The 27,438-nt window shown below is 41.1% G+C and overlaps 1 protein-coding gene across 6 annotated transcripts in view; it reads right to left on the bottom strand.

Annotated features, from left to right (window-relative positions):
- PARP8 (poly(ADP-ribose) polymerase family member 8) overlaps nt 1-27,438 on the bottom strand; it is a 155,092-nt gene that overhangs the window by 47,542 nt on the left and 80,112 nt on the right. For 3 of the 6 annotated variants that reach the window (XM_080972489.1, XM_080972493.1, XM_080972491.1), the window contains 5 exons: nt 25,089-25,159; nt 21,393-21,473; nt 12,326-12,420; nt 6,811-6,871; nt 3,597-3,687 (listed from right to left, as the gene is read on the bottom strand). In XM_080972489.1, coding sequence (XP_080828615.1) covers nt 3,597-3,687; nt 6,811-6,871; nt 12,326-12,420; nt 21,393-21,473; nt 25,089-25,159 — 399 coding nt within the window. The remainder of the gene's footprint in view (nt 1-3,596; nt 3,688-6,810; nt 6,872-12,325; nt 12,421-21,392; nt 21,474-25,088; nt 25,160-27,438) is intronic. The other 3 variants (XM_080972490.1, XM_080972492.1, XM_080972494.1) reach the window with 1 other exon arrangement.

Below are 27,438 nucleotides of genomic sequence, written 5' to 3'. Positions count from 1 at the left end.
AAAGTGCAAGTAGATAAATAGGTACCGATCCAGCGGGAAGGTAAACGGCGTTTCCGTGCACTGCTCGGTTCACCAGAAGCGGCTTAGTCATGCTGGCCACATGTACACCGGCTCCCTCGGCCAATAAAGTGAGATGAGCGCCGCAACCCCAGAGTCGGTCACGACTGGACCTAATGGTCAGGGGTCCCTTTAGCTTTACCTTAATCTTGGGCCCATGCAATGCTTCAGGTTATGTCACATTCTCAAGAACACAACACAGTTGGAGGCTTCTCACCTCCAACCCCCAGCACATTACCCCATTCAGATTCCCTTTCTGCAAAACCTACCCAGCAGTACTGGAGTCAATCAGAAAGACTGCTGTGGTGGTTTTGGCCAGGCATTTGGATGCTGCAGAAACACCAACATAACAAGATATTTTCCTTAGGAGCCCTGGGAAATGACAACTTACACAGGTCTTCATGCCCACAAAGCATCAGCTGCCCTTCCCAGGGCCACTCTCTTCACCAGGCTAGTTTAAGATGGAAAGAGATTTCTGTGACGTTGGGAAGCGCTCTGGTTCTTAAGCCAACCAAATTGTGATCAGAGCCCAAAGCCTCAGAGATACATCTGCCTAGTTTATAATTTGCCTGTCAGTTCTGAAATAGGGATGTTCATACTCTAAACTCTCCCAATGGGTCAACAACTTCAAAAAAAAATCCAAGATGGGTGAAAAGTACCCTTAGAGAAAGGGCAGGGATGATGGATGATCAGGCTTTCTGAAAAGCAAAGCAAAACAAAACAAAATCTGGAAAATTACCAGATGAATTGCAGAAAAGAGGAGGTCATGGCAGTCCAGCAATAGTGTTGTCAGAATCCCTGGATTTTCAAAAGGGCTCAAAGAGGAGCAGAGCAAAAATCCTAAATAGATTATTACTTCTTAAGAAACCAGCTGAGGAAAGAGGGGGGATATTTGCACCTTATGTAATGTGGAGGAGGACTCGTCTGCTTTTAGGAAACTGGCATTAGCTACAACAGGAGCAGCTTTATTATACTTGTATGTTAAATCAAATTCCAAACCTCTACACATGCATTAGCCTGGCATTTTTATTCCATAGGGTTCAAGTGCTTTTTGCACTCAGCTGTGCCATCAAGGCTTGCGACCATGGCTTTCAGCTTGTGAAAGGTTACAGATTATTGCCACATTAATTTCTTGCAAGGGCAAGAAAGGCATGTGTTGATCTCGCTGCCCTGCCACTGACTGTGCCTGCTTCCCGGCTGGATGTGATCCAAAATCCACAGAAGGGCAGTACCATTGTTAGGATCAACGAAATAAAGAGCAAGTGTCTGCAGTCTGCAGAACAGAAAACTAGCTCAGGCAAGAAGTTAAACAAGGATATAAAGCCAAGAGCGGTGTAGCCTGCAAGTTACAACACCCATCAACTGGAGTGCTTGGCTGCATATGATTTTCATGAGACTATTGGACAGGTCTGTCTTTGGACACGTGAAATATTATTTGAGTCACTACTTGGCTATGGAGAAAGAACGTCTCCTGCTTCCAGGAGAAACATCACCTGAAGGCTTTTAATGTAAGTACTGGTGAGACACAAGAGGGATGGGAGCAGAGAGAACAGAAAGGGAGATAAAAGTATGGAAAGGTAATGTATAATTTACAAAGCAAGGCACTTGATGTGGATAAAAATTGGCTGCATTCACACAGCAGTTTATTCCATTTCCCCAACATTTCCCTGTTAATTCCAGGATTGTATTTGACCTTTCATAGAGTGTGAAAGCCACTTCCAGAATATAGTGCATTAACCTAGAAAACTGCAGGAGTAAAATGACAAAATTTGGGGCAATATATCAGCAGACGATGCAGAAAGGGTGGGGAGTAGTGACATTGTCCAATGGTTCCCTGGTGCAAATGAAATTTAGTGTGGCATGGCGGTATATTGGTCTAAAAGTTCCATAAGACAACCAATACTGCAATGTGACAGGAACATCAGAGAACAGGACAGAAATGCCAGCATTATTAGCAGGAAAACCAACACAATATTTCTCACGTCTGAATGCACCTATTGATACAAGTGACGAGTGAGTAGGTATTGAAGTCCTTTTCCTTTGGCTGTTTTGGACTGGAGACAGGAGTGTACAGCCAATGCAGGATTCAACCCCAACCCCAGATGATGTCACAGATACGGCTTGGGGAAAATGACCTCACCGGTCAACTCAAAAATATAAACAGGGCACAGATTGCTATAACAAGGAGACGACTGAGTTCTTTCATGAATGTGAAAAAGTAAACAACTATTGAAAGATGGTCGTTAGCACAAAGATAATAAGTGTTCATCTACCACTTGATTAAAAAAACCCAAACACTTCTTGCTTAATTTTCAAAAGGATGCTACCTCAACAATTGCTTTGAATTAGTGTTAATGGTGATGCTTAGACAAGAGAGTGCAAAAAGAAATACTCATAAAGAAAGAATAGTTTTGTCAAGTGATGAAATTAATTGTGCGAGTGAATGAACAGCTTATCAAATAATTGTGTTGGTGACATAACAGCTTATCAGAAGTTCATTTCAAAGTTTTTAAAAACTGAGTAAAGGCTGGTCCCCTATGACTGTTGCTATAATGAATTTTCTATGCATAGAAAAATCATAACACAGCTTGGTTTAAGACTTACAGGGAAATCTTAGCGATACATGTTATTGCTTGTAGGGAACTGAATTTTTCTCTCTTAGTGGGTCTTCTCTCTTTTCTTTTCAACCAGAACTCACCAGAACTCAGTTCTGGCACTTCTCAGGTGGGCACCATTACCATTATAAGAGAATAAAGGAGGTGTTCATGGTGTATTCTGGCACCTCTTTTTCTAGAAAAGGGGAAACTTGAAGCCCAGTGATGTAGCATCACAGCCTTTGGAGCATTATGTAATACACAGAAAAGGAAAGGAAGAAACTGGCTGAAGTTTTCAGCAGTAGGCATGCATTCTTCATAATATCTTCTGACTTTCAAACCATTTCCCTCAAAACCCTCGAGTTTGCTGGAAGGTTATCAGAGCTTCCGCAATGAGATCACCACAGTGGGGGGAAAGACAGATTGCCAGCCTATACTGATCTTCGAGTGCAATATGTAGCCATGGAAAGGGTGGGTGGGTTTGTCCTCACTGCAGCCCTGTGTGAATGGAAAGCTGCCACAGATTTGTGTCCCAGAATTCTCTGCAAGGCACCAGGGTTCTTCAGGAGGTAAACAAATGCAAAAGGGTTGTGGGTTTGCTGAGAGTAGGAAGTTGCAAAGTAAAATCTTAAGAAGGATCAGGAATCCTGACCTGATTGAGAGTCCATCACTCTACTTCATTAGCAATCCATTCTGACTGATAATCGCCCACACAGATTTAATAATTGAATTTCTGTAGTTAATCCACCCATTGATTATTGCTATGTCTCCGTCTGCTAAAATTAAACAGCCCTTCAGAAGCCAATACTCTCTTCTTGAGGATATAATTATGCACTACAATTGGGTCTCGTAATTGCTTGGAGGAGAAAAATCATCATGGGCGCCATGTGCAGGACTCCCTACAAAGGCATCGCATAGGAAAAAGGAACAACAAAAGCGACTTACCGGGGCCATTTAGATATTGCGTGAGTGAACAGTGCAACCGCACAATTATAGGCTCTGTGCGGATCACGTCCCATGCCACTGCAATCTCTTCCTGAATCAAGAGCACAACAGAAGCCATTAGCCATTATCATCAGGTTCAAATTCCGCCATTCTCGCTTCCAGGGCTGGCAAAGGAAATGAATGTGCTGCCCTAAGTTGCTGTCTAGATTGATTTGCCAAGGCATGAGTTCTATCAGCTTCTACTTGATATTAGCAACTGGAAAGAGGTCAGTAATAAAGTATGAACTGGATTTTGACAGAAATGGGATTCACAAATGAAAAGAATATGGAACTTTCCCCTTCCCGTGGTACCTATACAAATCTCTGCCCTGGGCATCATTTTATCCCATATGTTTGCAGAAATGAAGCTGTACAAAAGTTAGTCTTCTTGTTTTATTCCCCCAGAATGGGGAGCGAGGGGAGGGCTATGCAGGCATCTACGCACTATGGTTTCCATCTTCAGTCACATGAAACCTGATTCTATACAGATTTACTTGAAGTCAGTCCCACTTACCCCCACAGTGGCTTACTCCTTGTGAGTATAGGATGGTTGCCTTTGTCCAAATAAATTCATCCCATTACTTCTGATATATATATACTTCAAATATATTTCAGTTTCAGAGTCAGAACTAGGGTGGCTTCATTAAACTATAGCCTATGGTTAACAGCTTTTACTTAGCGAGGTGTGAATTATAACAAAGTGAGCTGTTTTGTTTCCATAAATTGCCCTGAATGTCTTCCACGAAATATTTACATTTAAAATAAAAGTTCTTCTTCAAGCGTGAGAACTGTTGAAGGAACATACATTCCTATAGCGTGTTCTCCTTCATGGAGAGCACGTGTTGCGGTGGGGTCTGCTGAGCCACCCCTCTGTTACCAGGCAGGGTCTCTAAAGATGGCCTGGGGCAGTGATTGGTTCACTGCCCCAGGCCATCTTTGGTTGCTGGGGTAAAAGTTATGTTGCAATTTTGGTGGGAGGGGTAAAATGTTTAAATACTCTGCACGCAGCCTGGAGCTTTCTCTTTGCTGCGTGCAATGGATCACCCGCCCACCCGCCCTTGAGTAAGGGGTTGTTGCATTGACCTTGCTATGCCTGTCATGGGGTCGTCTGCCGTTGGGGCAGGGGCCTGGTAGGAATTTTGTCCATCTGGCTGATTGGCTGGGCCATTTGGTTTTTGCCTACTGCGTAGCAAATCGTCACAACTTGTAAGGTTGTGGTTAGGCATTGGTTATAAATTGGTGGAGGAGGGGTTAGGATACGCTGGGCCTGCCCCTCCATGGTTGCTGCGGAAAGGGAATTCCATTAAAGGAATCCTGGGGCTTGCCATCTTTTCGTCCAATCCCTGGAATGGGACTAGGGCCGGCAAGCCTTCGGGGAGCATGCAGATGAGAATTGAGGGTCTGTGACTCAGCTCCATTTCTCCCCGACTTGCTTTCCCCCGCACTGTCTTTCGGTGGTGCCCGGAAGTCAGTTCTGTCCCCAGGCGGGGGGACAGATAGTCTTAACCAATGCCTAAACAACCACTCACAGTTTTGTATTTAAATAAAGTTGTGGCCAAAATTATGCCAAAAACCTTAAACAAAAATTAAGTGTGCGTTGTGAGTTATTTGGGGAGTGGCTTGGGGACCTCGACACGCAAATGGTACAGCTGTTAAATATGATAATGGACAAAGATCTTACAAACCATTTGAATCATGAGAGATTGCCATCTACAAGCCACATCAAAATTTTTTAATTTTGAACATAGTCAAAATTACATAAAAAGATGATTAGAATCCAATTCCTGATTTATTGGTCACAGTTATTATCTCTATACTGATAAATTTTGGAATGAACTAAACATCCCAGATATTAAAAGCCGACTGAGCAAACCTTTGGGGTTTTGCAGTAATGGAAAAGGTCGAAAATGGTTTTAAATGAAGAAATGATAAAATTTATTCCACTACATTTAAAACAAAATAGTGCTTTCTTTCACAGAGATTTTGGCCTGAACTTTTCATTTCTTGGCTTGGATAACAAATCTTGGCAACTCATCATCTTCCTATAAGAGCCAAGCATTGTCACACACACACACCACCAAATTCTTCTTCAGTTCAGATACTAATCCAAGATGGAGATGAACACAACTCCTCCCTGTCATTGAGAATCCGTTCCCTCTGGGTGTGGAAGGAAAACAGACACTAGCACTGCTTGGTAAGAGTTCACACAGTGCTACAAAAGATAGGTCCTGTCACAGTTCTCATGCTCCTTTGTGTACAAGGTCTTGTGCAAAATAGAAAACACACACACATTTTCTCATGCAACACTAGTGTTAAGGCATGTTGAATTTTTCAACTTTCAAATTCCCAAAATGAGGGGTGCTGAAAAGTTGTAACATGATTTGGGAATTCAAAAGGTATTTTGGTTAAATTAATATAATTTAGTTTTGCTTGGTAAGGAAAATGTGTGTAAAATTGCATAGAAATCACTAAAAATGATTGTCAAGTACTTGCAGTTGTATATTATTATTATTATTATTATTAATTACCTGACATGTTCAGAATGTAAAATTAAAATTCTTTGGTTTTCCAAAAGCAGTTTATGTGCTTAATCAAATGTAAACCTACCAAGCTCAATGTTGTCCAATCACAAAAATAATAGCAGATTTGAATTCCTCACATCCAAAAACACATTTTTAAGAACACTCACTGAAGGAATTTGCAAAAATTAAGTTTTACCTCCTAAAATGGCATGCTCTACCCTAGTGTGCAGTAGGCCACTTCTGTGGATGACACATGCCATTCAAAAAGGCACTTTTGGACCAAAAACCGTCCGTCCATGGAGTAAATGGCCAGAGGATATGCAGTAGGGCCCATGGGAGGTCTTTCCTGTCCTTCCTAAACTTTACACACTTTCTTGCAAACACGCCAAATCAAAACATAACATGAAGAACTATTGCAGAGGACTGTGACACCAGCTCCCTTGTCTCCTGCTGTAAACTTTTGATATTAATGGAGAAAGCTGTATCATTTTAAGTCACCATGACATAAATGTATACAACTACACCAAATATTTAAGAGTTGCATGGAACCTATCACTGATGTGCCAGTGTGTGGCTGACTACACATCTTGATGAAAAACAAAGACAGTTATGTATTAATGGTTGCTATATTACCATATGGTTCAATTACTTACATCAAGAAAGCTAACATCAATATGCAGATCAATGTCTACATCATCAATGGCTCCATATTCCCTGAAAGGAAAGAAAAAGCATATTACAGCTAACTTTGATACTCGTGACCATCCAAAAGAGATTTCCTATCAGCAGACTGAAGAATATAAAACTAGAAGACACTCAACTGTATATATAACCCAGTTTCTTCCAGCATAAAAATGGTATTTCTTACAGTATTGAATAGGTTCTGTTGCACCCATGTCAAAATGGTTCCAATGTCACCTCTACATGGCTTTTGCTGAGACCATACCTCAGCAGAGCTGATAATTTGCACACAGCAGATATTATGTACAGTCTCCAGTATCTCTGGATAAAAAGCTCAGGAAGCAAATGAAGAGATATATATCTTGCCTCGGACCCCAGAGAGATACTAACAGCCACAGCAGACATTACAGTAGTGAGCTGGATGGACATATGTATAGTCTGATCTGGTAGACAATAGCTTCTTGTGTCTTCAGCATAAAGAAGTTGGAGGAGATTGTGGCAGGATAACCTCCAACAGGAAGCCTTTGGGAAATGAGTGGCATTTTAGCTCATGTTTGGAGATGTGGTTTTAAGGGTGAAAATGTAGTTTCGTGCTAAGCCACAAAAATGAAATGGAAGAAAAGAATGTGCAATCCAGAACAGTCAAAATAATTTCCATTCTAAGACACAGCTAGTGCAATGCAGCAGCCCCAAAGATTGAGTTATGAAGAAGCATTGCCACATGTTACTGACTTTCGATCCACCAAGTCATTATTTTAAAATCATTAACTTTTGGAAAGAGCCACACAAAATGGACACCTCTGTGAAAGGATGGTTCAGGATGATACACAATGTGTCATTCTGTTCTTTGTACACCTCAACTTGTTTTGTCTGTTCGTGGAAACAAAACCATTGTTCTACACGATAAGGGAAAGCCTGGTCAGGCACAGTGCAACCACTTCATAATACAGTGGTACCTCGGGTTAAGTACTTAATTTGTTCTGGAGGTCCGTACTTAACCTGAAACTGTTCTTAACCTGAAGCACCACTTTAGCTAATGGGGCCTCCTGCTGCTGCTGCGCCGCCGGAGCACGATTTCTGTTCTCACCCTGAAGCAAAGTTCTTAACCTGAAGCACTATTTCTGGGTTAGTGGAGTCTGTAACCTGAAGCGTATGTAACCTGAAGCGTATGTAACCCGAGGTACCACTGTACTGGACTACATCAGATGGCTGTTGTAACGATGACTAAAATAGTATATGTAAAGCAATTCAATCATGCAAAAAAAAAAAAAAGATTAAGAAAAGGAGGTGGGGAGAACTGCATACACACCAAGGTACATTTCAGGAAGAATCCACTGATTTCAGTGGATAAGATTTGATTGATTGATTGATTGATTGATTGATTGACTGACTGACTGACTGACTGACTGATTGATTGATTTATGTACTACCCTTCATCAAAAGATCTCAGGGCAGTTCAGAAGATAAAAATACAAGATAAAAGCACAAATAAATAGTCAAATGGATACAGAATATTAATCAGTCAAAGGCATGGTTGAAGAGGAACCATTTTCGCCCGGCACTTAAAACTATACAATGAAGGCACCGGATGAACCTCCCTGGGGAGAGCATTTCACAAATGGGGAGCCACTGTAGAAAAGGCCTATTCTTGCGTTGCCATCCTCTAGACCTCACATGGAGGAGGTACACAAAGATGGGCCAAAGTTGATTAATGCAGTGTCTGGGTTGGTTTATATGGGGAATGGCAGTCCTTGAGGTATTGCAGTCCTGAGCCGTTTAACAATGTACTGAACTCTCCCACTGAAATAAAGTGGTTTGTTTTAAATTTAGCTGGACTACATCTTAAATATTTATGATAAAACAAACATACAATAAAAGCAGTAACTTGAAATATTAGGACAAAATCAATTGACTGTTCTCTTGTTGAGTAAGCTATACAGAGAAAATATTATTCCAACAGTGACTGTAAAATGAGCACGAATGAAATTCAATAATGCACATCCAGTGTGACTGGCGAATATTTGACGATTTTGATGTTTATTTTGTTTCGATTGACTGATTGCATTGGCTGTGCTTTCCTTGTCTCTTTCTCCAGTATTAATATGTCATTCATCACTTTGGGTGCATCTGGTCAAATAATAATAATAATAATAATAATAATAATAATAATAATAATAATTTATTATTTATACCCCGCCCATGTGGCCAGGCCTCCCCAGCCACTCTGGGCGGTTTCCAAAAAAATATTAAAATACTGTAATACATCAAACATTAAAAGCTTCCCTAAACAGGGCTGCCTTCAGATGTCTTCTAAAAGTCTGGTAGTTGTTGTGGCATATAAATAAACCAACACACACACACACACACACACACACACACACACAAATCCAAAAAGAAAATTGGAATAGTATTTTAGAACCAGAGCAACCCATCTATATTAAATATTTTGATCAATATGCATATGGAGGGAAGAAAACCTGAACTTTAAAGTCCTCCTCTTAAAGCTATCAAGGTCATTGACTGCCTGGCCTTCCCACTACAAGCAGTAAGCGCAGAATTCACCAATGCATAATATATGCACGAACTTCTAGCACTTAAACAAGATTGCATGTGCCAGTTATGCTTCCATGCTACACTTTACACATTGAGTGTTGAGAGATAGGGCCTTAAGACAAAACCACAACGTTAAAAATTGGTTTAGCAACACCTACAACCTATCGAGTAAAGCCAAGAGATTAAGAATACATTTTTATGGGTCTTCCGTGTTTGCTTAGGTTCTCAATAAATATACAGGTTTCTTTACTCAGGTTCTCATTAAGTACATGGCTGGGCCATGTTCAATTTCTTTTGTTTGTTTACAATGGGTGGGATTCACCTAATGCACCTGATCAACAGAAGCCCTGTACAAGGACTTCCCTTGCACAATGGGGCTTATCCTCCTCTCCTCTCATGTATACCCCCCAAAACTGGCTCTGGGGAGGTGAGGAGAACACTCAGAACAGCACGCAATTGGGAGGAGAGTGAGGATATTTTCATCTGGCAAGCTGCATTGCATGCCCAGATGGAACAGTTGTAATAGTCTGGCGCTGATCTCTTCCCAGTATTTTTAAGCCACCCCCATCACAGCATGATCCCAGGGTGGGAGTACAAAGATCATGTAAAATCACAACAGAATCAACAGGAGCAATAAGAAGTTAAAATTCCAGATAAGGTAATTAAGCTCCAATAATAGCCTGTTGGATGGTGAGAGATACTGGCTATCTCTAAAAACTCATCAACTGTTAGTATATCAAGGTACCAGTAATATACATTATCCCTCATGATATTGTAACAAAGCTAAGTTCTACCTCAATGACTGTTTGAACATACTGTGGATCATTCAGTGCAGTAATGATATCATGGCATCTGTCCAGTCAAGTATGGGGAGGCTACACTGGAGATTTGCTATTTGGATTTTCTATTCTAGGCACAAGATGTCTTAGGCCAACTGTGTGGATAATGTCATTATATGGTTTAGCCACTAGGTGGCACTGGATTGAGTTGCATGTTGACGGAACTCAGGAGATTCCTGTTACTGCTGGTACTGTTGAAGAGAGGCAATAAAGTTCTTGTCTAGCTTCCTGATTGATGTACCCTCTAAGCCTTACATGACCCTGCATGACAAGTCATGTTATGGTCACACATCTAAAGAAAATGTGGCAGGTTGGAAAATGTGTTAAGTTGCTGGTTGGCTGCGGGGCAGGGAAGATCACAAGGTGATTCTGGTGGAAACTGCAGATATTCCCTAGGTGCCAGGTGGACTTGCAGGCCAAAGAATAACCAACAATGCAAAGAATGAAAATTCAGAGGAGCATGTTTTGACCACCAAGGAACTTGTAAGCACTTTCAACAGTGGCACCAAGAAGAAATGTAAAATGTTTTGGAGTTTGGTTTTTTCCTTTCCTTTTGCAAGCCAGAAGCAGCCAGTTATTAAATGAACTGGGCCTCAGAAGATCACACAAATTATAATGAAGCAGGTACTGAAGAAATTGAGCACGCTGACGTTTTTATAAGAAGTTAACATTTACTTTCATAGCCTGTGGAGCCTGAGGGAGCTTATTATGAAGGTATGCATAACTTCCGCAACTATAGCTGTTATCAGCCTTGCAATTAAATGATTATCTTCTTCATTCCATGTCTGGCCTTTAATTTCCAATATGCTCTGTACTTAATGAATTTCCACTTAATTCAAAACAGCACGTAATGAAAGTAAGATTTTCCTTTAGTCGTATTGTCTAAGGAACTGCAACATACATTCACAAATTCAATTCATATGCCACTCAGCAGAATGAAACAAATGAATTCTAAGGAATATTAATTTGGCTTCACTAAATGGAGAGGGCAACATATGCACAGCTCATGTTCAAATTATGACAACTTTTTATATTTTATTCTATGTTAAATTAGAGACAGGCTGAAACGGTGATGAGGAATGGTCACTTGTAAAGTACTCTAGGAACTGAATCCATGAAAATGAAACGGCAAATTAAACACAATGACAGAAGCAGACTGTTCTTTTAGGTGTTCTTCAAGTTAACTAGACATTTGACTAATCTCTTCCACTAAAATTATGTTGGATATACAGGTAGCACAGAGTTTATGAATTAGCAGCCTGACCAAGTTCAGACATAATGCTCAGCCAAACCATGGTTTAGCATGAATAACCAAATGTGTGGGTGCTATGGACTAAGTCAGAGTTTGCCCTCCAAACCCTGGCTTGTGGTTTATCTTGCTCCAAACAAACCTTGAGCTGTAGCCCAGGTTTGTACTATGGCTTCCCACTTGTGGTTTGTCTTGGGGAGATAAGCCACAAACTTATGTTCGGACGTTAATGCTTGAGCCAAACTGTGGCTTAGTTCACAGAGGCATTGTAGCAACAGGACCAGAGGAGGAGCAAAGCAGACACCATCTTCTCTGTTCTGTTTGTTTGTGCTAATCCATGGTTTGGCTGAGTGTTATGGGTGAACTTGGCTAACTATGATGCAGCACAATCCGATGAATGTTTGCTTGGAAGTGAAGTCCCAGTATATTCAAAGAAGTTTAGCAAGTGTGCTTAGGATGCAGTCCTAAACTGCCAAAAACTGCTTATTTAATCACCCAAAGGCTTCACTGTATGTTCAAAAGTCTTCAAATGGCCAAAGACATTTAGCAGTGAAGCTAAGAACAGTATCTTAAATTTCAGTAAATCCAACACAACCAAAGGGGGAGAAATCCAGATACCTGGAAAAAACAAAACACTATTCAATTTATTTTTCCTTTTCCTCAGGAAATGAGAGGGCATGCAACTGCTTGTTCTGAAACAGAGATTCCCTGTAGAAGCCTTTATTTACTCAGTTTTAGATACCAGATATACAGCTTGACCACAGTGCTAAGCGATATTAATTTGTCATCTTCTTCTTAGCTACAAAGCCATCCTTAATTCACCTTCACAAAGAGATATATAGATACCTGAGAGAAACTGCATTTGGCCCATAGATCTCTCTCACTGCTGCCAAGTCTGCTTCCAACTGTGGGTGCTTGTGAAGTTCTCCATCATAACTAACCTGCAGAGAAAAGGGAAAAATATGTTTTGCTGTGAGTTTTTCTTTCTTAGTAACTCCCCCCACAACCCGTCTTCAGCGACTGGCCCAAAGCTGAGGTCACCTTGTGGCAGAAACATGGGGAAGTGCAAAAAAGTATAAGAGCATTAAAAAAGAATTCTCAGTGGATGAGACCAAATGTCTGCTTTGTTTTCTGCAAAACTAGGCAAGTGCATTTAGGATGCCCAAAACAAGAGCATGGCAAAAGGGTTGATTGTACAGTGGTACCTCGGGTTACATACGCTTCAGGTTACAGACTCCGAGAACCCAGAAATATTACCTCGGGTTAAGAACTTTGCTTCAGGATGAGAATAGAAATCACGCAGTGGCGGCGCAGCGACAGCAGGAGGCCCCATTAGCTAAAGTGGTGCTTCAGGTTAAGAACAGTTTCAGGTTAAGAACAGACCTCCAGAACGAATTAAGTACTTAACCCGAGGTACCACTGTATACACTGTTTGGGTATTCACTGAATGTACAGTAGCTTGTAAATTCTGAAATAAATTCAACAGGCCTTGCCTGCTGATTTCCCCAAGCAACTGGCATTTATAGCTATCCTGCAGTTACATTATACAGAGAACAATAATGTTCGGTGGCCTTATACAAATACAGAGGAATAGTGGGAGGAACCAGCTGGGGAACCACCAAGGGAAGAAGGCTCAGAGTTCAGGGACTGGTGGTGGGACAGTGATGGGTGGTCACAGGGAGAAGGAGGAGAAGACTGGGAAGAGGAGATGTCAGAAGCTGAAGGGGTAAAAGGGCTCAGTGAGTTGGGAAAGTCTTTGACAGAGAAGTCAAGAATCAGAGGAAGAAGCTGAAGCAGACGAGTGGAAGGAGGGAGGTCAGGAGGCAGAGATGAGTCAGGCTGGTTGAGAGGCGTGGGTGTCTCCCCCTCTTGCTGCAACAAGCTTTCCTCTCCCCTTGTCTCCCAGAACGAGAAGAGGCATGAAAAGAGTGGAGGAGAGATTGACTGCACACAGGCGCAGTCTCCGATTGCTTGCAAGAAGCCCTAGGGAGGAGGAGACAGCTGTGAGGCAGTGGGGCTTTTAGTCTCAGCAACTATTTAATGGAACAAGACCTACAGGGCAAGAGCTGCTGTGCTCATTAGGCCTGAAACTCAGCCAAGTCTGTGAAGATCATGTTTTGCTAATGAGGAGTTAACTCCAGCCTGAATTGTGTGGCTTACTGACCGGCTTCCTCTGTGGTAGTAGGAAATTGCCTTATACCAAATGGACCACTGGCCTGTCTTCCTCAGTACTGTTGCTACCGACTGGCAACAGCGCTTTGGGGCTTCAGGCAGGATCTTTTCTCAGCCTGACCAGGTGACACCAAAGAATGAACCTTTTGCATGCAAAGCATACTCTACCCCAGACCCCAGACTGGTAACACCCTAACAAAATAGGGTCATAAGAGATTCCTGGTCTTTGGGAGGTTAAATAAATGCAATACCTTCTGTCAATGATCACCCAATGACAGAAAACTCTGATTAAAGGAATCTCTTTGCTGTGTGATCTCCAAAGTCAAACACACACACACAGAGAAAGAGGTTCTGCAGAGGGAATTTCATTTATTGGATTATTTTGCATTCCCTCTGTACCACAATCCCACACAGTACCAGCAAAAATTCAGTCCCCCTCAGCAGTATTTTCACCTCATCTGAAGCCCTTAAAAATTAATTATCCTTCATTAAATAGTCTATTTTTTCTTGGAAATGTAAATGAAAGGGTTTTGCAAAAAGTCTTTTGGGTAAAAATGAAAAGGAAGGAAAGTGATGCAAACATTATTTGGCCTGTTTAAATTGAAATAGGGCTCATATAATAATGTTGAGGTACATTACTGTAGAGCTAAAATGGCAAGAAAGAGGCTGCATTCCTTCAAACAAAATCTGATTTAAACTATCCTGCTTCAGGAGAGGTTTTCTTTGATTTAGGGAAGTTAAGAATTAAATCTTTGTGAATTCTAATATGAACTGACCTGATATGGACCTCCTGAAAGAATGTGCGGATTGCAACAGAACTATCTATTGAATATTGCGCTTCTCCAATGTTGTGACACAACTAAAAAAAAGTATCAAAATGTGCTTTAAAATGCCTGTTTTGAATTAAACATTATATTATAGAAAATCCATTTGGGGGGGTGTCACAAATTAATGCAAAAATGGGATGGAACTGACACCTGAGTATGAAAGTGATGTATGAAAGTGACATTGACCAAAAGGAAATCCACCCATTCCCAACCTAGGTGCACTGAACTTTGTACTGGGCAGGTATATGTACATTTATTTGTTTGGGTGCACTTAGGGCTTACCCTAATAAAACTTCATATATGTCATGCAAAGTTAACCCCCAGTCTTCCTGGACCAATGACACCATGCTCTATTTCATAATGCCACAGCAGGAATCTAAAGATTATTTCCCCCCACAATGGAATTAGATCAGGCAGCCCCAAACTTGGCCCTCCCAATGTTTTGGGACTACAGTTCCCATCATCCCTGACCACTGGTCCTGTTAGCTAGGGATGATGGGAGTTGTAGTCCCAAAACATCTGGAGGGCAGAGTTTGGGGATGCCTGGAGTAGATGTTTGCATTAGGAGAGCAGCCTCCTCCATTGCTCCGCTCAACACTTTAAGAAGACACAGGACAGTGGCAAATTATGTGATTATAACAGCATCACACAAGAAAGGGAAATCTCAGCATGGGAAGCAGCCCCGCATCTTGCTGAACTTTTTTTAATAACTACACTGCCACTGAAAGCCTTGAGGAATGGCAGCCACAGAACTGGTGGTGGGATGGTAAGAAGAGAGTGGGAGAGAGACAAAAAGAAGAAATGGGTTCACAATAAACTTATAACAGAATTATAGACAATCTGCCGTCTTCTGAGAAAAGCTACAGTTGCTATGAACCTGGTGCGGCAGATAGTAGAAAATATTAGTCATCCAAGTAATGACTTGAAAACTTCCACTATCCCTAACTCGTCAACTAGACCCACGGGAATTTTCAATGACTCTAACAGCCCATAAAGCTAAGACTCCAATGAAGTCAATACAAAATAGATTTACATTAATATAGTGTAAATAGGAGGGAACAGGGTGGTCGTGTATCACGTAGAAAGTCAAATGCTAATGTGCAATTTTGCCTGTGATGATGTCAGGGAGTCTCAGACCTTAATCAGAATAGTGAATATGACATTCAGTTCTCCTGCTAAGGGGCTAATGACTTGATATTCAGAGAAGTCACATTCAGCAGATGCTTAACATGACTAGGCCTGAAGCTTAATGCTAAGATATTATTTGTTTGTTTGTTTAAAAACGTACTTCCGAGGCAGCTAACAAGTCAAAAAGCCAGACTAGTTAAACTCAACCAATGATAGTTGGGATGCTGGCCAGGAATACACCTGTTAAACAGGATTATTAGAGATGCATACTAGCAACACTTATGTAAGACAGGAATCCGAGCTTCTGTCTGGGATACTGCTGAAATCAGGAAATAGCTAGGACTGATGGGATATCCGGAGGGCACCAGGAAATTCTTTTCTTGGGAAAAGCCTTTAAAAATGTGATCCCTTACCTGCACTCTGAAGAGTGCAGCAAAATATATTGAGAAATGAGTCTTGTTCATGGGTATGGACCTGAGCAGAATGCATTTGCCCAAGCAGCAGATGTCTCTGTGTGTATCATTCCATCAGCCTACGTTGGTATGTGTTTCAGATCTGTCTTTGTGTGTGTGTGTGTGTGTGTGTGTGTGTGTGCACAGGGATTTGTCTGTCAAGACGGCCTGTGCACCAGTCTCTGCTTGTGTTATCCATCTGTCTGGGAACTTTTAAAGACAAATCTCTTCTTTCTCTAGGTATGTTTGAATAAGCATTTTTTTCTGGGAGAAGGGGAAGAGGTTTGGTATCTTCATTTAAAGAAACACTTATCTGCATATAGATACGTTCAAACGTCTGGTGGGATGGGATAGGAGAACTGGATGACATACGGTCTGGATGCCTGTGTATCACATTTCAAAAGGTTCACGGTTCTTGAATCAGTTTACAAGGCCCATAACAACATGAGTCCAGGTTATCTCAAGGATCACCTGATCCCTTATATCCCAGTCTGATCACTGAGATCTTTGGGGGAGTCTCTGTTGGTGGTCCCCCATGACTGAGATACATGGCTTTTAACTATGAGGAGCTGTGTGTTCAATGTAGTGGCGCCAGGCCTGCATAATTTCCTTCCAGGTACCCTCTTTGCTTCAGGTGTATGGCTAAGACTCTTAAAACTAAGGCAGCATTTTAAGGTAGCATTTGGGTTTTGTGATAATTTTTTATTGTTGTATTATCTCATGTTCTGTGGATTGTTTTTCTCTACATTCCTTAGAAATGTGAATAATTAAGTGATATATAAATGTCTTAAATAAAACAAAACTATTTCTGACATAACACTTTTAGTGAGTAGAAACAGAATCCAATTCAATAGTGGCACCTGTTATAAGTAAAATACGTATAGTGTCACTCATTCTAAGGAGAAACACATACAAATAGCTGGCGAGTGTCAAATTTAAATATAGGATTGTTGTTTTGTCTGTCAACGAACAGATTCTAGGAGCAGCACAGCCAAAAACTAACCATACATGCTTTTGCTTGGACAAGCACATCTCTGTTTACTATTTAGAGAAAAGAGCAAACAAAAACTTTCACAGTGAAAAGTAAAATACCTGCAAAGATAAAAGGTATCACTTTCCTGTGTCTGAATGGATTGTGTTTAGAAGAGATGAGCCGTTAAACCGAGACATGATATAGATTTTTGACTGTTGTTCTAGAGAAGGAAAGCATTTTTTTCTCTCCTGAAGAATTTGCACAGGTGACTGGCAGGAGTAAAGAAACCCTTTTATCAAAGATCAAAGCAGAGTTTTCTTCTTCACCGCCACTGTCTTATAATCTTTCCATCACTCACAGCTCTTTGTGTCACTTCTGTTTGGTTCAGACTACTAAAAACTGGAGCTGTGCGTAAAAGGCCTGTTGAAATACTTCACCCAGTTTGTGCACAGAGAAATTTGGAAGACCATTTCAGTGAATTTCTCCAGCAGTTTTCTCAGGGCAGACTGGCCGCCATCTTGGACCCTCCACAAGACCTAGTTTTGTTGTGGGACACTGGGCAGGAGGGAGCCACCAGACAAAAAAATAACGGAGAATGTTTAGAGAAAATACTGCAAAGGGACCTTTTTCTTTGTGGGTGAGAAAAATACAGTCACACAGCAACAGGGATACTATCCTCCAATAAATCCATAGTTTCAATACTCTCAGCATTTACATCTGTAGCTTCTTTATGATGGTAACAAGGAATATAGGGAGTTCCCTTCTGGCTACAACATGGTCTGATCCATGCCTCACAGTGGTCTACACCCCAGAAGCTGGAGTTGAATATATGCCCTGCCTACTTTCTGCATTAAGGGTTGAGACCAAGGAAGCTGATTCTGCCACTGAGCAGTTGTTTCTCTCAGATCTCTGCCCGCCCTTCCCCTCCCCCCGGCAAGATCTGGGCAAGTAAATGCTCCCAGAATTCCCCTTACAAGAAGGAGATGAGAGATTCAGGAATCCCACCAGTTTGTTCTGAAGTAAAAACTGAGAACTTGTGCAATTTCATAGCATCCTTTTTCCTAATGATGTTCATTACTTGTTCTCTTAGGCTTCCATTGCTTGACATCCTTCATCCTTCCTTCCTTCCTTCCTTCACCTACCATCTTCTTTCAACTCTGTTTCATCTTTCTGGCTTTGCCTTTTAAAATTCCATTTCAAAACCTGTCTGCCTGTTTTCCCTCTTGAACTCTCGTTTGTACTAATCCCTCATCTTGCCTCATACTCTATTTGCCTTCGAATATACAATTTAGGTGTCTTGCGTGCTGAGTGCCAACAAACTATGCCTCTTGTACTAATTTTGTTTTCCTTTAGGACAAATGTAATTGCTAGTTTGTCCACACCAGCATACACTTTATTGCTACTTCTCTTGGTTGAATTCCTCCAGGATATTATAAACACACAGAGAGAAAATGATTCATAACACAAATTCACTTTCTCAAAAAAAATCTGCATAGCTATTGCCCAAAATTTCACTACCAATCATTTGCTCATTTCATACTGTGTTGTTATAGGGTGCAGTCAGTAAGCATCACTGAACTTAGTTGTATATGGATGGAGCCAGGAATTTCCTGTTACAGCCGTGTCCTGTTTAAGAGAGGCAATAGAGTTATCTTGCCTACCGACAAGACTGTCCTCTTAAGCCAGGCATCCCCAAACTCAGCCCTCCAGATGTTTTGGGACTACAATTCCCATCATTCCTGACCACTGGTCCTGTTAGCTAGGGATGATGGGAGTTGTAGTCCGAAAACATCTGGAGGGCTGAGTTTGGAGGTGCCTGGCTTAAGCCTGCCATTATATACTGCAGTTGTAACTGGATACCCCTTCATGGATCACTGCCTTGCCGTGGCGAAGGGGCTTGAATAACTCAGAGAAGCTATGAACTATGCCGTGCAGGGTCACCCAAGATGAACAGGTCATAGTGGAGAGTTTTGACCAAACGTGATCCACCTGGAGCTGGAACCGGCAAGCCACTTCAGTATCCCTGCCAAGAAAACTCCATGGACAAAGACAACACAGGAGTCCCTGGCATGCTCTGGTCCATGGGGTCACGAAGAGTCGGACACGACTAAATGACAAAACAACAACAAGAACTGGATATACAGTTTGAATTGTTTAAATGGGACAGATGGATTGCCATCACAGATGCTTTGGGGGGGGTCTCTTCAAACTTTATGATTCTATGATCTGCACTAGGCATTTAAAGCCATTTCAGGACAATTTGAACAGTCATGGTTTCCTGAAAAGTATCCTGGGAACTGCAGTTTGGTTTAAAATGCTGAGAGAGTTGATCCCTATTCCCCTCCAAGGGCTACAATTCCCAGAGTGATTTCACAGTCAATCCCTCTTCACAGGGAACTCTGGAAATTGTAGCTCTGTGAAGAGAATAGAGGTCTCCTAACATGCTTTTGGGGGTCTGAGGTTCCTTTCCCCTGTTCTACAAGCATCTGGTAGGTCATTGTTGAAGGGAGTACGCTGGATCAGATGGGACTTTGTTCTGATCCACCAATGCAAGTTTTACCTTCTTATGTAAGGGGAATAAAATGGCAAAGGATCAAAGGCAGACTACAGAGGAGGAAGGTTACACAAAAAGGCCTGAAATGTTCCCAGCCGGTGTTTAGAGGATTTCATAGAGGACAGTCTTTCCAACAATATTTCATTAACGATTGTACAGATTCACTGACATTTTGTTTCAAATGTGTCTTACAAAGGACCTAAAGCATGAGAAGCAACTTCTGAGCACCAAAAAGATGAGTTGAAGAAAGTGCCCTAATCAAACCTTTCATTGTTCTCACAAAAGACACCAGAATGGGGACAGCACTTTCATTCCTCTTTTGGAAAGAGGCTGTGCTAAGTATTTTCAATTCCACTGAGAGAGCAAGAAACAAGGCGGGGGAAAAAATGCAGTCCTGCTTTAAAAAGGAAAAATAATAATAATCAGCAAATCTCAAGGTGAATCAGATTTAAAAGCTCCAAAAATGGACACTGATATTCCGGATTGGGGAAAAATAAAGTTATGTAACTGACTTTTTAATATTGAAAAATACTGGGGTACATTTTTAGCTCACTGGGAACCATATAACACCTTGGGGGGGGGTTTAGTGCCATTTTGTTAAGGCTGAAGTTCCTAAACACATTTACTTGAATGCTATATTCCACTGGAATTACTGGGGTTTTATTTCCAAGCCGCAGTATAAACCTATGCATATCTACTCAGAAGTATATCACAGTGAATTCAGTGGGGCTTGCTCATAGATAAGTGAGTCTAGGGTTGCAGATGGGTAAATGTGTTAAGGATAAATATATGAAACTCAACTCTTCAGATCACATTTTAAGATTGACATTAAATGAACATTTTTTGTACAATTTTGCTAAATTACTTGGTCTTTTCCAGAAGACAGACTTTGTGAAACCCTTCCTAGGTATGAGTGCTCAATCCATTACATGTGGAAGCATGCATATGTCTTCAAAAATAAGCAGTCCAAAAGCATGAATGTATTTTCTGTAAATAGACTTTGCTAAACCCTCCATTATCTATCTGCTGTCAATCCATTACATGTGTGCGCTTGCATATGTCTTTTTAAAAACAATCGTAAGAACTGCCAGGCTCACCTGCTCCCACCTCCTCCTCTGGCACGGCTGCAATAATAATACTGCCAAGCAGACCAGAAGCTTCTATGTTCATATAAGATTAACTGCAGCTTGCCATGCTGTACAAACCTATGCAAACTGTGGTTAAACACAACTATGCTTAGAGGAAACAAGCCATCTTCAAACCATAGTTAATGAAGTTGGCTTGCTTCATTAAACATAGTTAAAATTAACCACAGTTGAGTGTTTGGATGACACACTAAACTGTGGTTAATCTAAAAGTCAAAGCTTCCAGCCCCCCCCCCCCCATAGCCATACAGGAAGAGGCAATGGGTACACGTGATCAGCAGGGACTGGGCTTGTTCACAAATGTAGCTAAGGGACCTGTCCTACAGCTTTTCCCACAGGATTCATCGCTGATATACAGTCATCACATGAGCACCGTGATGCTGCAACCAGGCTTCAAATCAATGAAATCCAGTACTGTGTTATTATTGGTGCCATGCTACTAAAATCTCTCTTAAGAAGTGATGGCTCACTTATTTCAAAGCAAGTTACCATCAAAACTAGGGGTGTGGGTTTTTCTTTTAAATAATAAATGTTTACCAAATTAAATGTATTTTCCAATGGGAAGATGAAAAAAGAGCTGCAGAGGTGATTTCCCACCTGCACATTCTTCAGATAACTTCTGCTTTTAATTTTTAACAAGATGGATAATTATTCTCTCTTACCTGCCCGCCATAGTAAAACTCTTCTGAGTCATTATCTCCTTCTGAATCTTCTTCAACCGCACTACTGTGCCTTGATTCCTGCTTAAAAGAAAAGCAGATGAACTGAGTAAACTTGAAATACAGCTTTTTTTACCTTCCTCTTCTTCAACTATTGGAAGCTTGTGAAGCACTAGCTAATTCTGAACAATGAGCCAGGAAGTCCCTGGTTTGAATGATACCTCTGCCATGAATATACTAGGAAGCTTTAGGTAAGCCCTTCTATCACAGCCCTCTAAGGCTTCCCCTGTGGCCCTCAGGACTCCCTCTAACCTTGCTTCACATCCTTATTGAGTGGTTTCTTAGCCTGGCTAGAATACAACCTTGCGCAGGAATTTAACCTTAATTATTTACAATTTTTGTTTAACCCACAAGAAAGAAGGGCTTTTTCACTAGCTAGGTTCAATTCTAATCCTTCTAACCTCCTTTGGGGTAGGTTTGCGGGTATGGCAGAAGGAAATAGGATCTGCCCATGTGATGCCCACCAAGTGGAAACTCTAGCTCACATGGCCCTTAAATGTAACATGTATGATTAACTCCGCCAACAATTTTTAGACCATCTATGTATTCCAACATGGAAACCAGAGATGGAGGTTATACACTTCTTATTACAGGGGAGAGACCAGGAGCTCACCAAGACTGTAGCTAAGTTCCTCTATTTGATTTTTTGTCGCTGAAGTACGCTACAAGATCCTTCCCTTGCTAGAGACCCACAGAGATGAAATAGATTGCTCTCCTCTTCTTCCCATTGGCAAATGACTGTCCTGTTGAAACGGCGATGAGATCGCATGGCTTATTTATTCTGAATGTTTGTAAGTGATGCCAATAAAGGTTTGATGGTGATGACTACATTCTTTAATAATGCTATGGGATGGAAGTTGGGGGAAGAGGAAGCTAACCTGTGGTACAAAGGTAACACTGCATTTATTGTTCCACCCACTCTTGCATCTGACTCTGCTTGCTATATGGTCCCTGGAAGGTTGCCTAGGAATTAACGTGGACCTTGGACTGAGAAAAAGATTGCACACTCCTGATCTATAATATGGGCTGTATGTGTGTGAGAGAGGAATAATAATATTGCCAATTTACAGGGTGGTTGAAGAATCATAGCTATGAATGTGACGTGCTCTGAACACTTGAAAGAGCTACGCAAAAGTGAAGTGTTGTTACTAAAAAGAAACAAGTCTCTACCAAAGCTGGGTCATTGCCACATTCGCCTTAGGCCTCAGAGTATCCCATGTAAAATGGTCGGCCTCAAGGAGGTCAGCAGGAGCTTAGCCAAAGGAAACACCAAACTACCTGACGATGTCATCACACAGGCACCAGGCTATTATTAGCTGTGAATACATTCTTGGGGATTCTCTGAAGCAGTAAAGAGATATCCCAATTTATACAGTTCACAAGTGTGACTGGGTACACAAGCGTGACTGTAAATGGTGCATGGCCCAGGTTGAATGCACAAGATCTCTATATGATCACAACAGCCTATATGGAAATGGTTGCTGGCTTCCTGTGTGTAAAATGGAATATACCGGATATTAGAGAACCTATCCAAGCAATGTAAAGTGCTCATTGACTTGAGTGCAGTGACTGCAGTGTCCGTTACATTCTAAATATCAGAGAATCTACATGAAAATAAATGTATAAAGCAACTCTTTGGGCTCCTTTTCTATCTGTAGTAACTGTGTCAGCTCCTGTTTAATGAAGAATTGTTTGACCAATCTAAGGCATGTCCAAATCACATTCAGTAAACTTATTCATACTAGTTTTTTCCCCTTTCTTTCTTTCTTTCTTTCTTTCTCTCTCTCTCCTCTTCTCGTTCCATGCACAACTGTGTGTAGTATTTTAGTTTATTTTTTGATCCAGTGAATTAGCCTTATGTCATTACTATATAATAACAGTGACTTGTAACATATGCAGCCAAGGGCCACAAAATAAATAAATCCTGGGCATCTAAATACTTGGTGCTGGCCCCTAAGCATTTTAGCAGTTTTCCATCTCTGCAAAACTGTTGTCTAAATGTAAAATTCGGACACAGAGAAACTGAAAACAGTTTCCCAACTCTTCATGAAATAGACTGTCCTGGAGGAACCCTTCACATAATAGCATGCTTCATTCATGTCTCTATTTGGAGGAAATTTCAGCATTTGAATAATCAGAAGGTTGCAGAACCAGGAGGACAGCTATTTAAACAAGGATCTATAAACACTGAGCTACACAGAGGACACATAGCAGGTAACTAGCAATGTCATATCCCTGCAGTTTACATAATGACTACATTACTGTATATATTAGAATCCCATTACCCACATTTCCCTCTTTGATCAAAACCATTTTTGATCTAGGCTATTGTACTTTCTTCATTCATGTCTTGTACACAGGTCTGTAAGTGAATGGAAATCAGCTGTGTAACTATCAGAGAGTGAAAGCTAGAGAGATCTGCTCAAAATCACATTCCATTTGCCAGCAATTTCCACAGCTTGTGATTCTAACCTTTTTACAGTTATCTTCAAATTCTTGCTTTACAGTATGTGCTTCATGTACATAGACAGGAAAACTGTACTGTCAAGAAGTATTAAACAAGAAGACTTTTTTTTAAGGATCACCCAATTTTCTGGAAAAAATATGCTGATTTATTTTATTTTCTCCCTATAAGTAACCTTAACGAATGGGGGAAATGTGCTGCAACAACAAATAAGCCTTCTCAAATGCATCTTCATCACAGATGATCAAATCATAAAATGGAATAGCATGCTGTGAATGTTAGTGGGCACAACTCTTGCCTAGTTACCACTAAAATGAGAATTTCACAGCAGCACTGAATTTTATTAAAGAGAGGCACCTAATAGATTGCACCCACTCAGCTAAACTAGGTTTTTAAAAAATCTTTTTCCAGGCTGTTTGGCTTCAAGTGCTTTATATTGAGTAAGATCACTGACCAAGCGAGGGAAACAGCAGACAGAGTCTCTTTATGCCGTTAGATATTTGGAAGATGAAGGTTCCCAAAGCTTGGTGAAACAACCTTTTGTTCTTTCTTCCCATAGGCCCAGTAGTGCTTTCTTATTTCAACCTGTTTCCACAGCCTTAAAACCTCTCTTCTCCCTGCCACCCACTTGATGTGGTGTGCGCGAATCAGTTGGTTGCCAGCATTAAAATCAATACAAGTCAAAAAACAAAAACAAAAAACAGCTCTCTGAACATGTTCAAAATCTTGTTTTCCCATTTGGAGCGGGAAAGAACTTGGGAGAGATATAATATTTGGCAATTACTGTTTCTGAGCGTTACTAGGTCAACAAATTTGTATTCTAGACCAGATCATAACAAGTGCTGCAACATCACTACTGATGGAAGATCACACCACTTTTATTTATTGCTTGATTGATCAACTTCTATTTACGACTGGACTATCAGCCAGTCTTCAGACTTTTTATTCACACCAGATAACCTGTACACACAGGTTCCATGGACATAATATCATCCTATTCATTTCATTGGCAGGGACAGTTCCATGTGCACATTCCACGAAAGAGTGAGTAGACCTTTGGACAAAAGCTGGGGCTCCTCTGAGCATGATAGCTTGGCAGAGGTGGTTTCTCAGACTTTTCTTAATTTACTCTGTGATCTGTTTACAAGCATTGTACTAACAAAGCAATACTGTACCTCTCCATTTTCCCTTTGCAACCTTGATTTTATGGATAAACAACAGTTGACATCACTGGTTTTTCGCAATTCTAAAAAAAGAATAGAAAAAGGGGGAAAGAGGACAAAGTTAGCAGGTAAGGGTGTGGAGGGAAACTTTCTGTTCAGTGACCCTGGACTTTGATATAAATACCTGCAAGACAGAACTAAACCATAAGAATCTGCCTGAGACTGGGTCAGTCAGTCTGTCTGTACCTGTATGTCTATCTGTCTATGACTGTATTATCCACGCTGGCTTAGCAGATCTCCAGAGCATCTATCAGAGGTTTTTCTTTAGCCATTCTTTAGCCATTCTTCTTTTGTCAGGACTTCTTCTTCTTTCCATTTTTGGGCGAATGCCATTCTTGCGGTAGTAGTTGCATACACAGACACAGGGTTCTGGTGCATATGGTAAGGCTAGTACAAGAACTGACACAATCCTCAAGGATTTTGCTAAAAATCAGATTCCAGACACTGAATTTTCAGTGCCCATCTGTGTTTAAAGAGCACTTTTCCTATGTACTGCTGCCTTCCACTGAGAATCTCCGCATTCCAGCCTGAAGCTGCCAGAAACATCTGGCAGGGGCGTGGAGCCTCTTAATGTGGTGGTGATGATCTGTGTGACAAGGCACTCAATGTTACAAAGAGGGTGTGATTAACAAACCACAGGGAGGATGTTCCCAGAGCCATCCCCATGGTAAGTGTGAGGCATCAGCCCCAAGTAAATAATTCATACTCTTGTAAATCTCACATTTTATTTCCCCGCCATCTAGTGTTACCGTGCTATTTTAAAACTAATGTAGAATGAATGTTCTAATCACATCTGAGTTGTTGATTTTAATTACAATTCCTGTAAAAGCTAATGTGAATGTATTCCAAATATAATTTATACTTTTAACCGTGGAGGTAAAAATGGCTGTTAAGTCTTGATGGAAAATACAAAATTAACGAGTTATGTGTAAAGAAAATGGTCTATGTTTACTGTGGCCAATCAGAGGTAGCCTAGCACACTTTGGCATTGTAATAGCACATGGTAGAGAACCAACTCCAGCTCCCAACAGCTCCAACCAGCCTGGCTAAGAGTAAAGGAAAGCTCCAACCAGCCTGGCTAAGAGTAAAGGAAATGGGATTGGTGGTCCAATAGCCTCTGAAGAGCCATTGGTTTCCCATCCATCTAATAGCACAATCCTATACATGTCTGATTGGAGTTCAATGTGGCTTACTCTTGGGTGAGTGAATGTAGGAATCCTGCCTATATGTATTATTATAGTTGTTATGCAACACTCTGAGCCCTCAGTCTTAAAGCTACCTGCTAAATAATAGCCAGGAAATAATTATATGTTAAATACTAACCAGCTACTCCTCAACAATCCTTCCCAATGTTTTATCATCTCTTATACTTCTTTTGTCCTTTCACTTCCCAAATAATCACCCGCCTGCTACTTATAGAAAGCATTTTGACATCTATTGGCATCTTCAAGGCTTTTTTCTTCTTCATTATTTGTACCCTCAAGTATGCTGGGGGAACTTGGTTCCTGGTGTGTCTCACAGGAATACAGTCAATTCCAGATGATCTAAAACATGGCATCCCAGTCTTCTTCATCTGCTGCTATTGATTTGTGTAGCTTTGGAAATATGAGATTTATCCTAGGTTTGCATCAAGTCAGATCAGAAAACAAACCAAGAACTTTTCTCCAAAAGGTGGGGAATAGATTATCTTGCAGTTCAGACCAACTTTGCAAAGAAAGCCCACAAAGGCTGAAAGTCTCTCCCACCGAGGCCACTGAACTCCAAATTCCTTCCTTCTTTCCCTTAAAAGCCCCACTTACAGATTGGGTCAGTGATGGCACTGCAAATGGTTGTGGAGAGATGGGTCTTTTCTCTTCTTCCCTCTCCAGTGCTCAGGAGCAAGTGGGGCTTTCAAAGAAGAGGGTGTTTGGGCAGGATGAGGACTTGGATGATAGAGAATAAGCTTGGCATTCATCTTGAATTTTAATCAAAGGTGAAGGAGTTTCTGGGGTTCCAAATGCTCAACTCTTCTTTGAAATGAGCAGTACAAAACCCCCAAAGCTCACATTTGACCGAAAGTCCTAAGATCATGCTTGATCTTAGGGCTCTTTTATCTGTCCTTCCCTGCAGTCATTTTACCATCACTCCCAATTGCCATTAATTGCTTTACAATGTTGAGGGCCAAAGGAAACCCACCGGTCTTTTTACCAGTTCCAAAAGACTCGCTACAAGTCCCACGCAGCCAACAAGTGTGAGAACTGCCACTTCAGACTTTACTTCTCAGAGGTTAAACAACATATGTGATAAAAGAAATCTCCCACCC

Source organism: Podarcis pityusensis (genome assembly GCF_964106645.2).
Source record: "Podarcis pityusensis genome assembly, chromosome: 11".
Lineage (NCBI taxonomy): Eukaryota > Metazoa > Chordata > Lepidosauria > Squamata > Lacertidae > Podarcis > Podarcis pityusensis.
The sequence above is the reverse complement of the archived record's forward strand: the minus strand, read 5'-3'. Positions and strand labels throughout refer to the sequence as shown.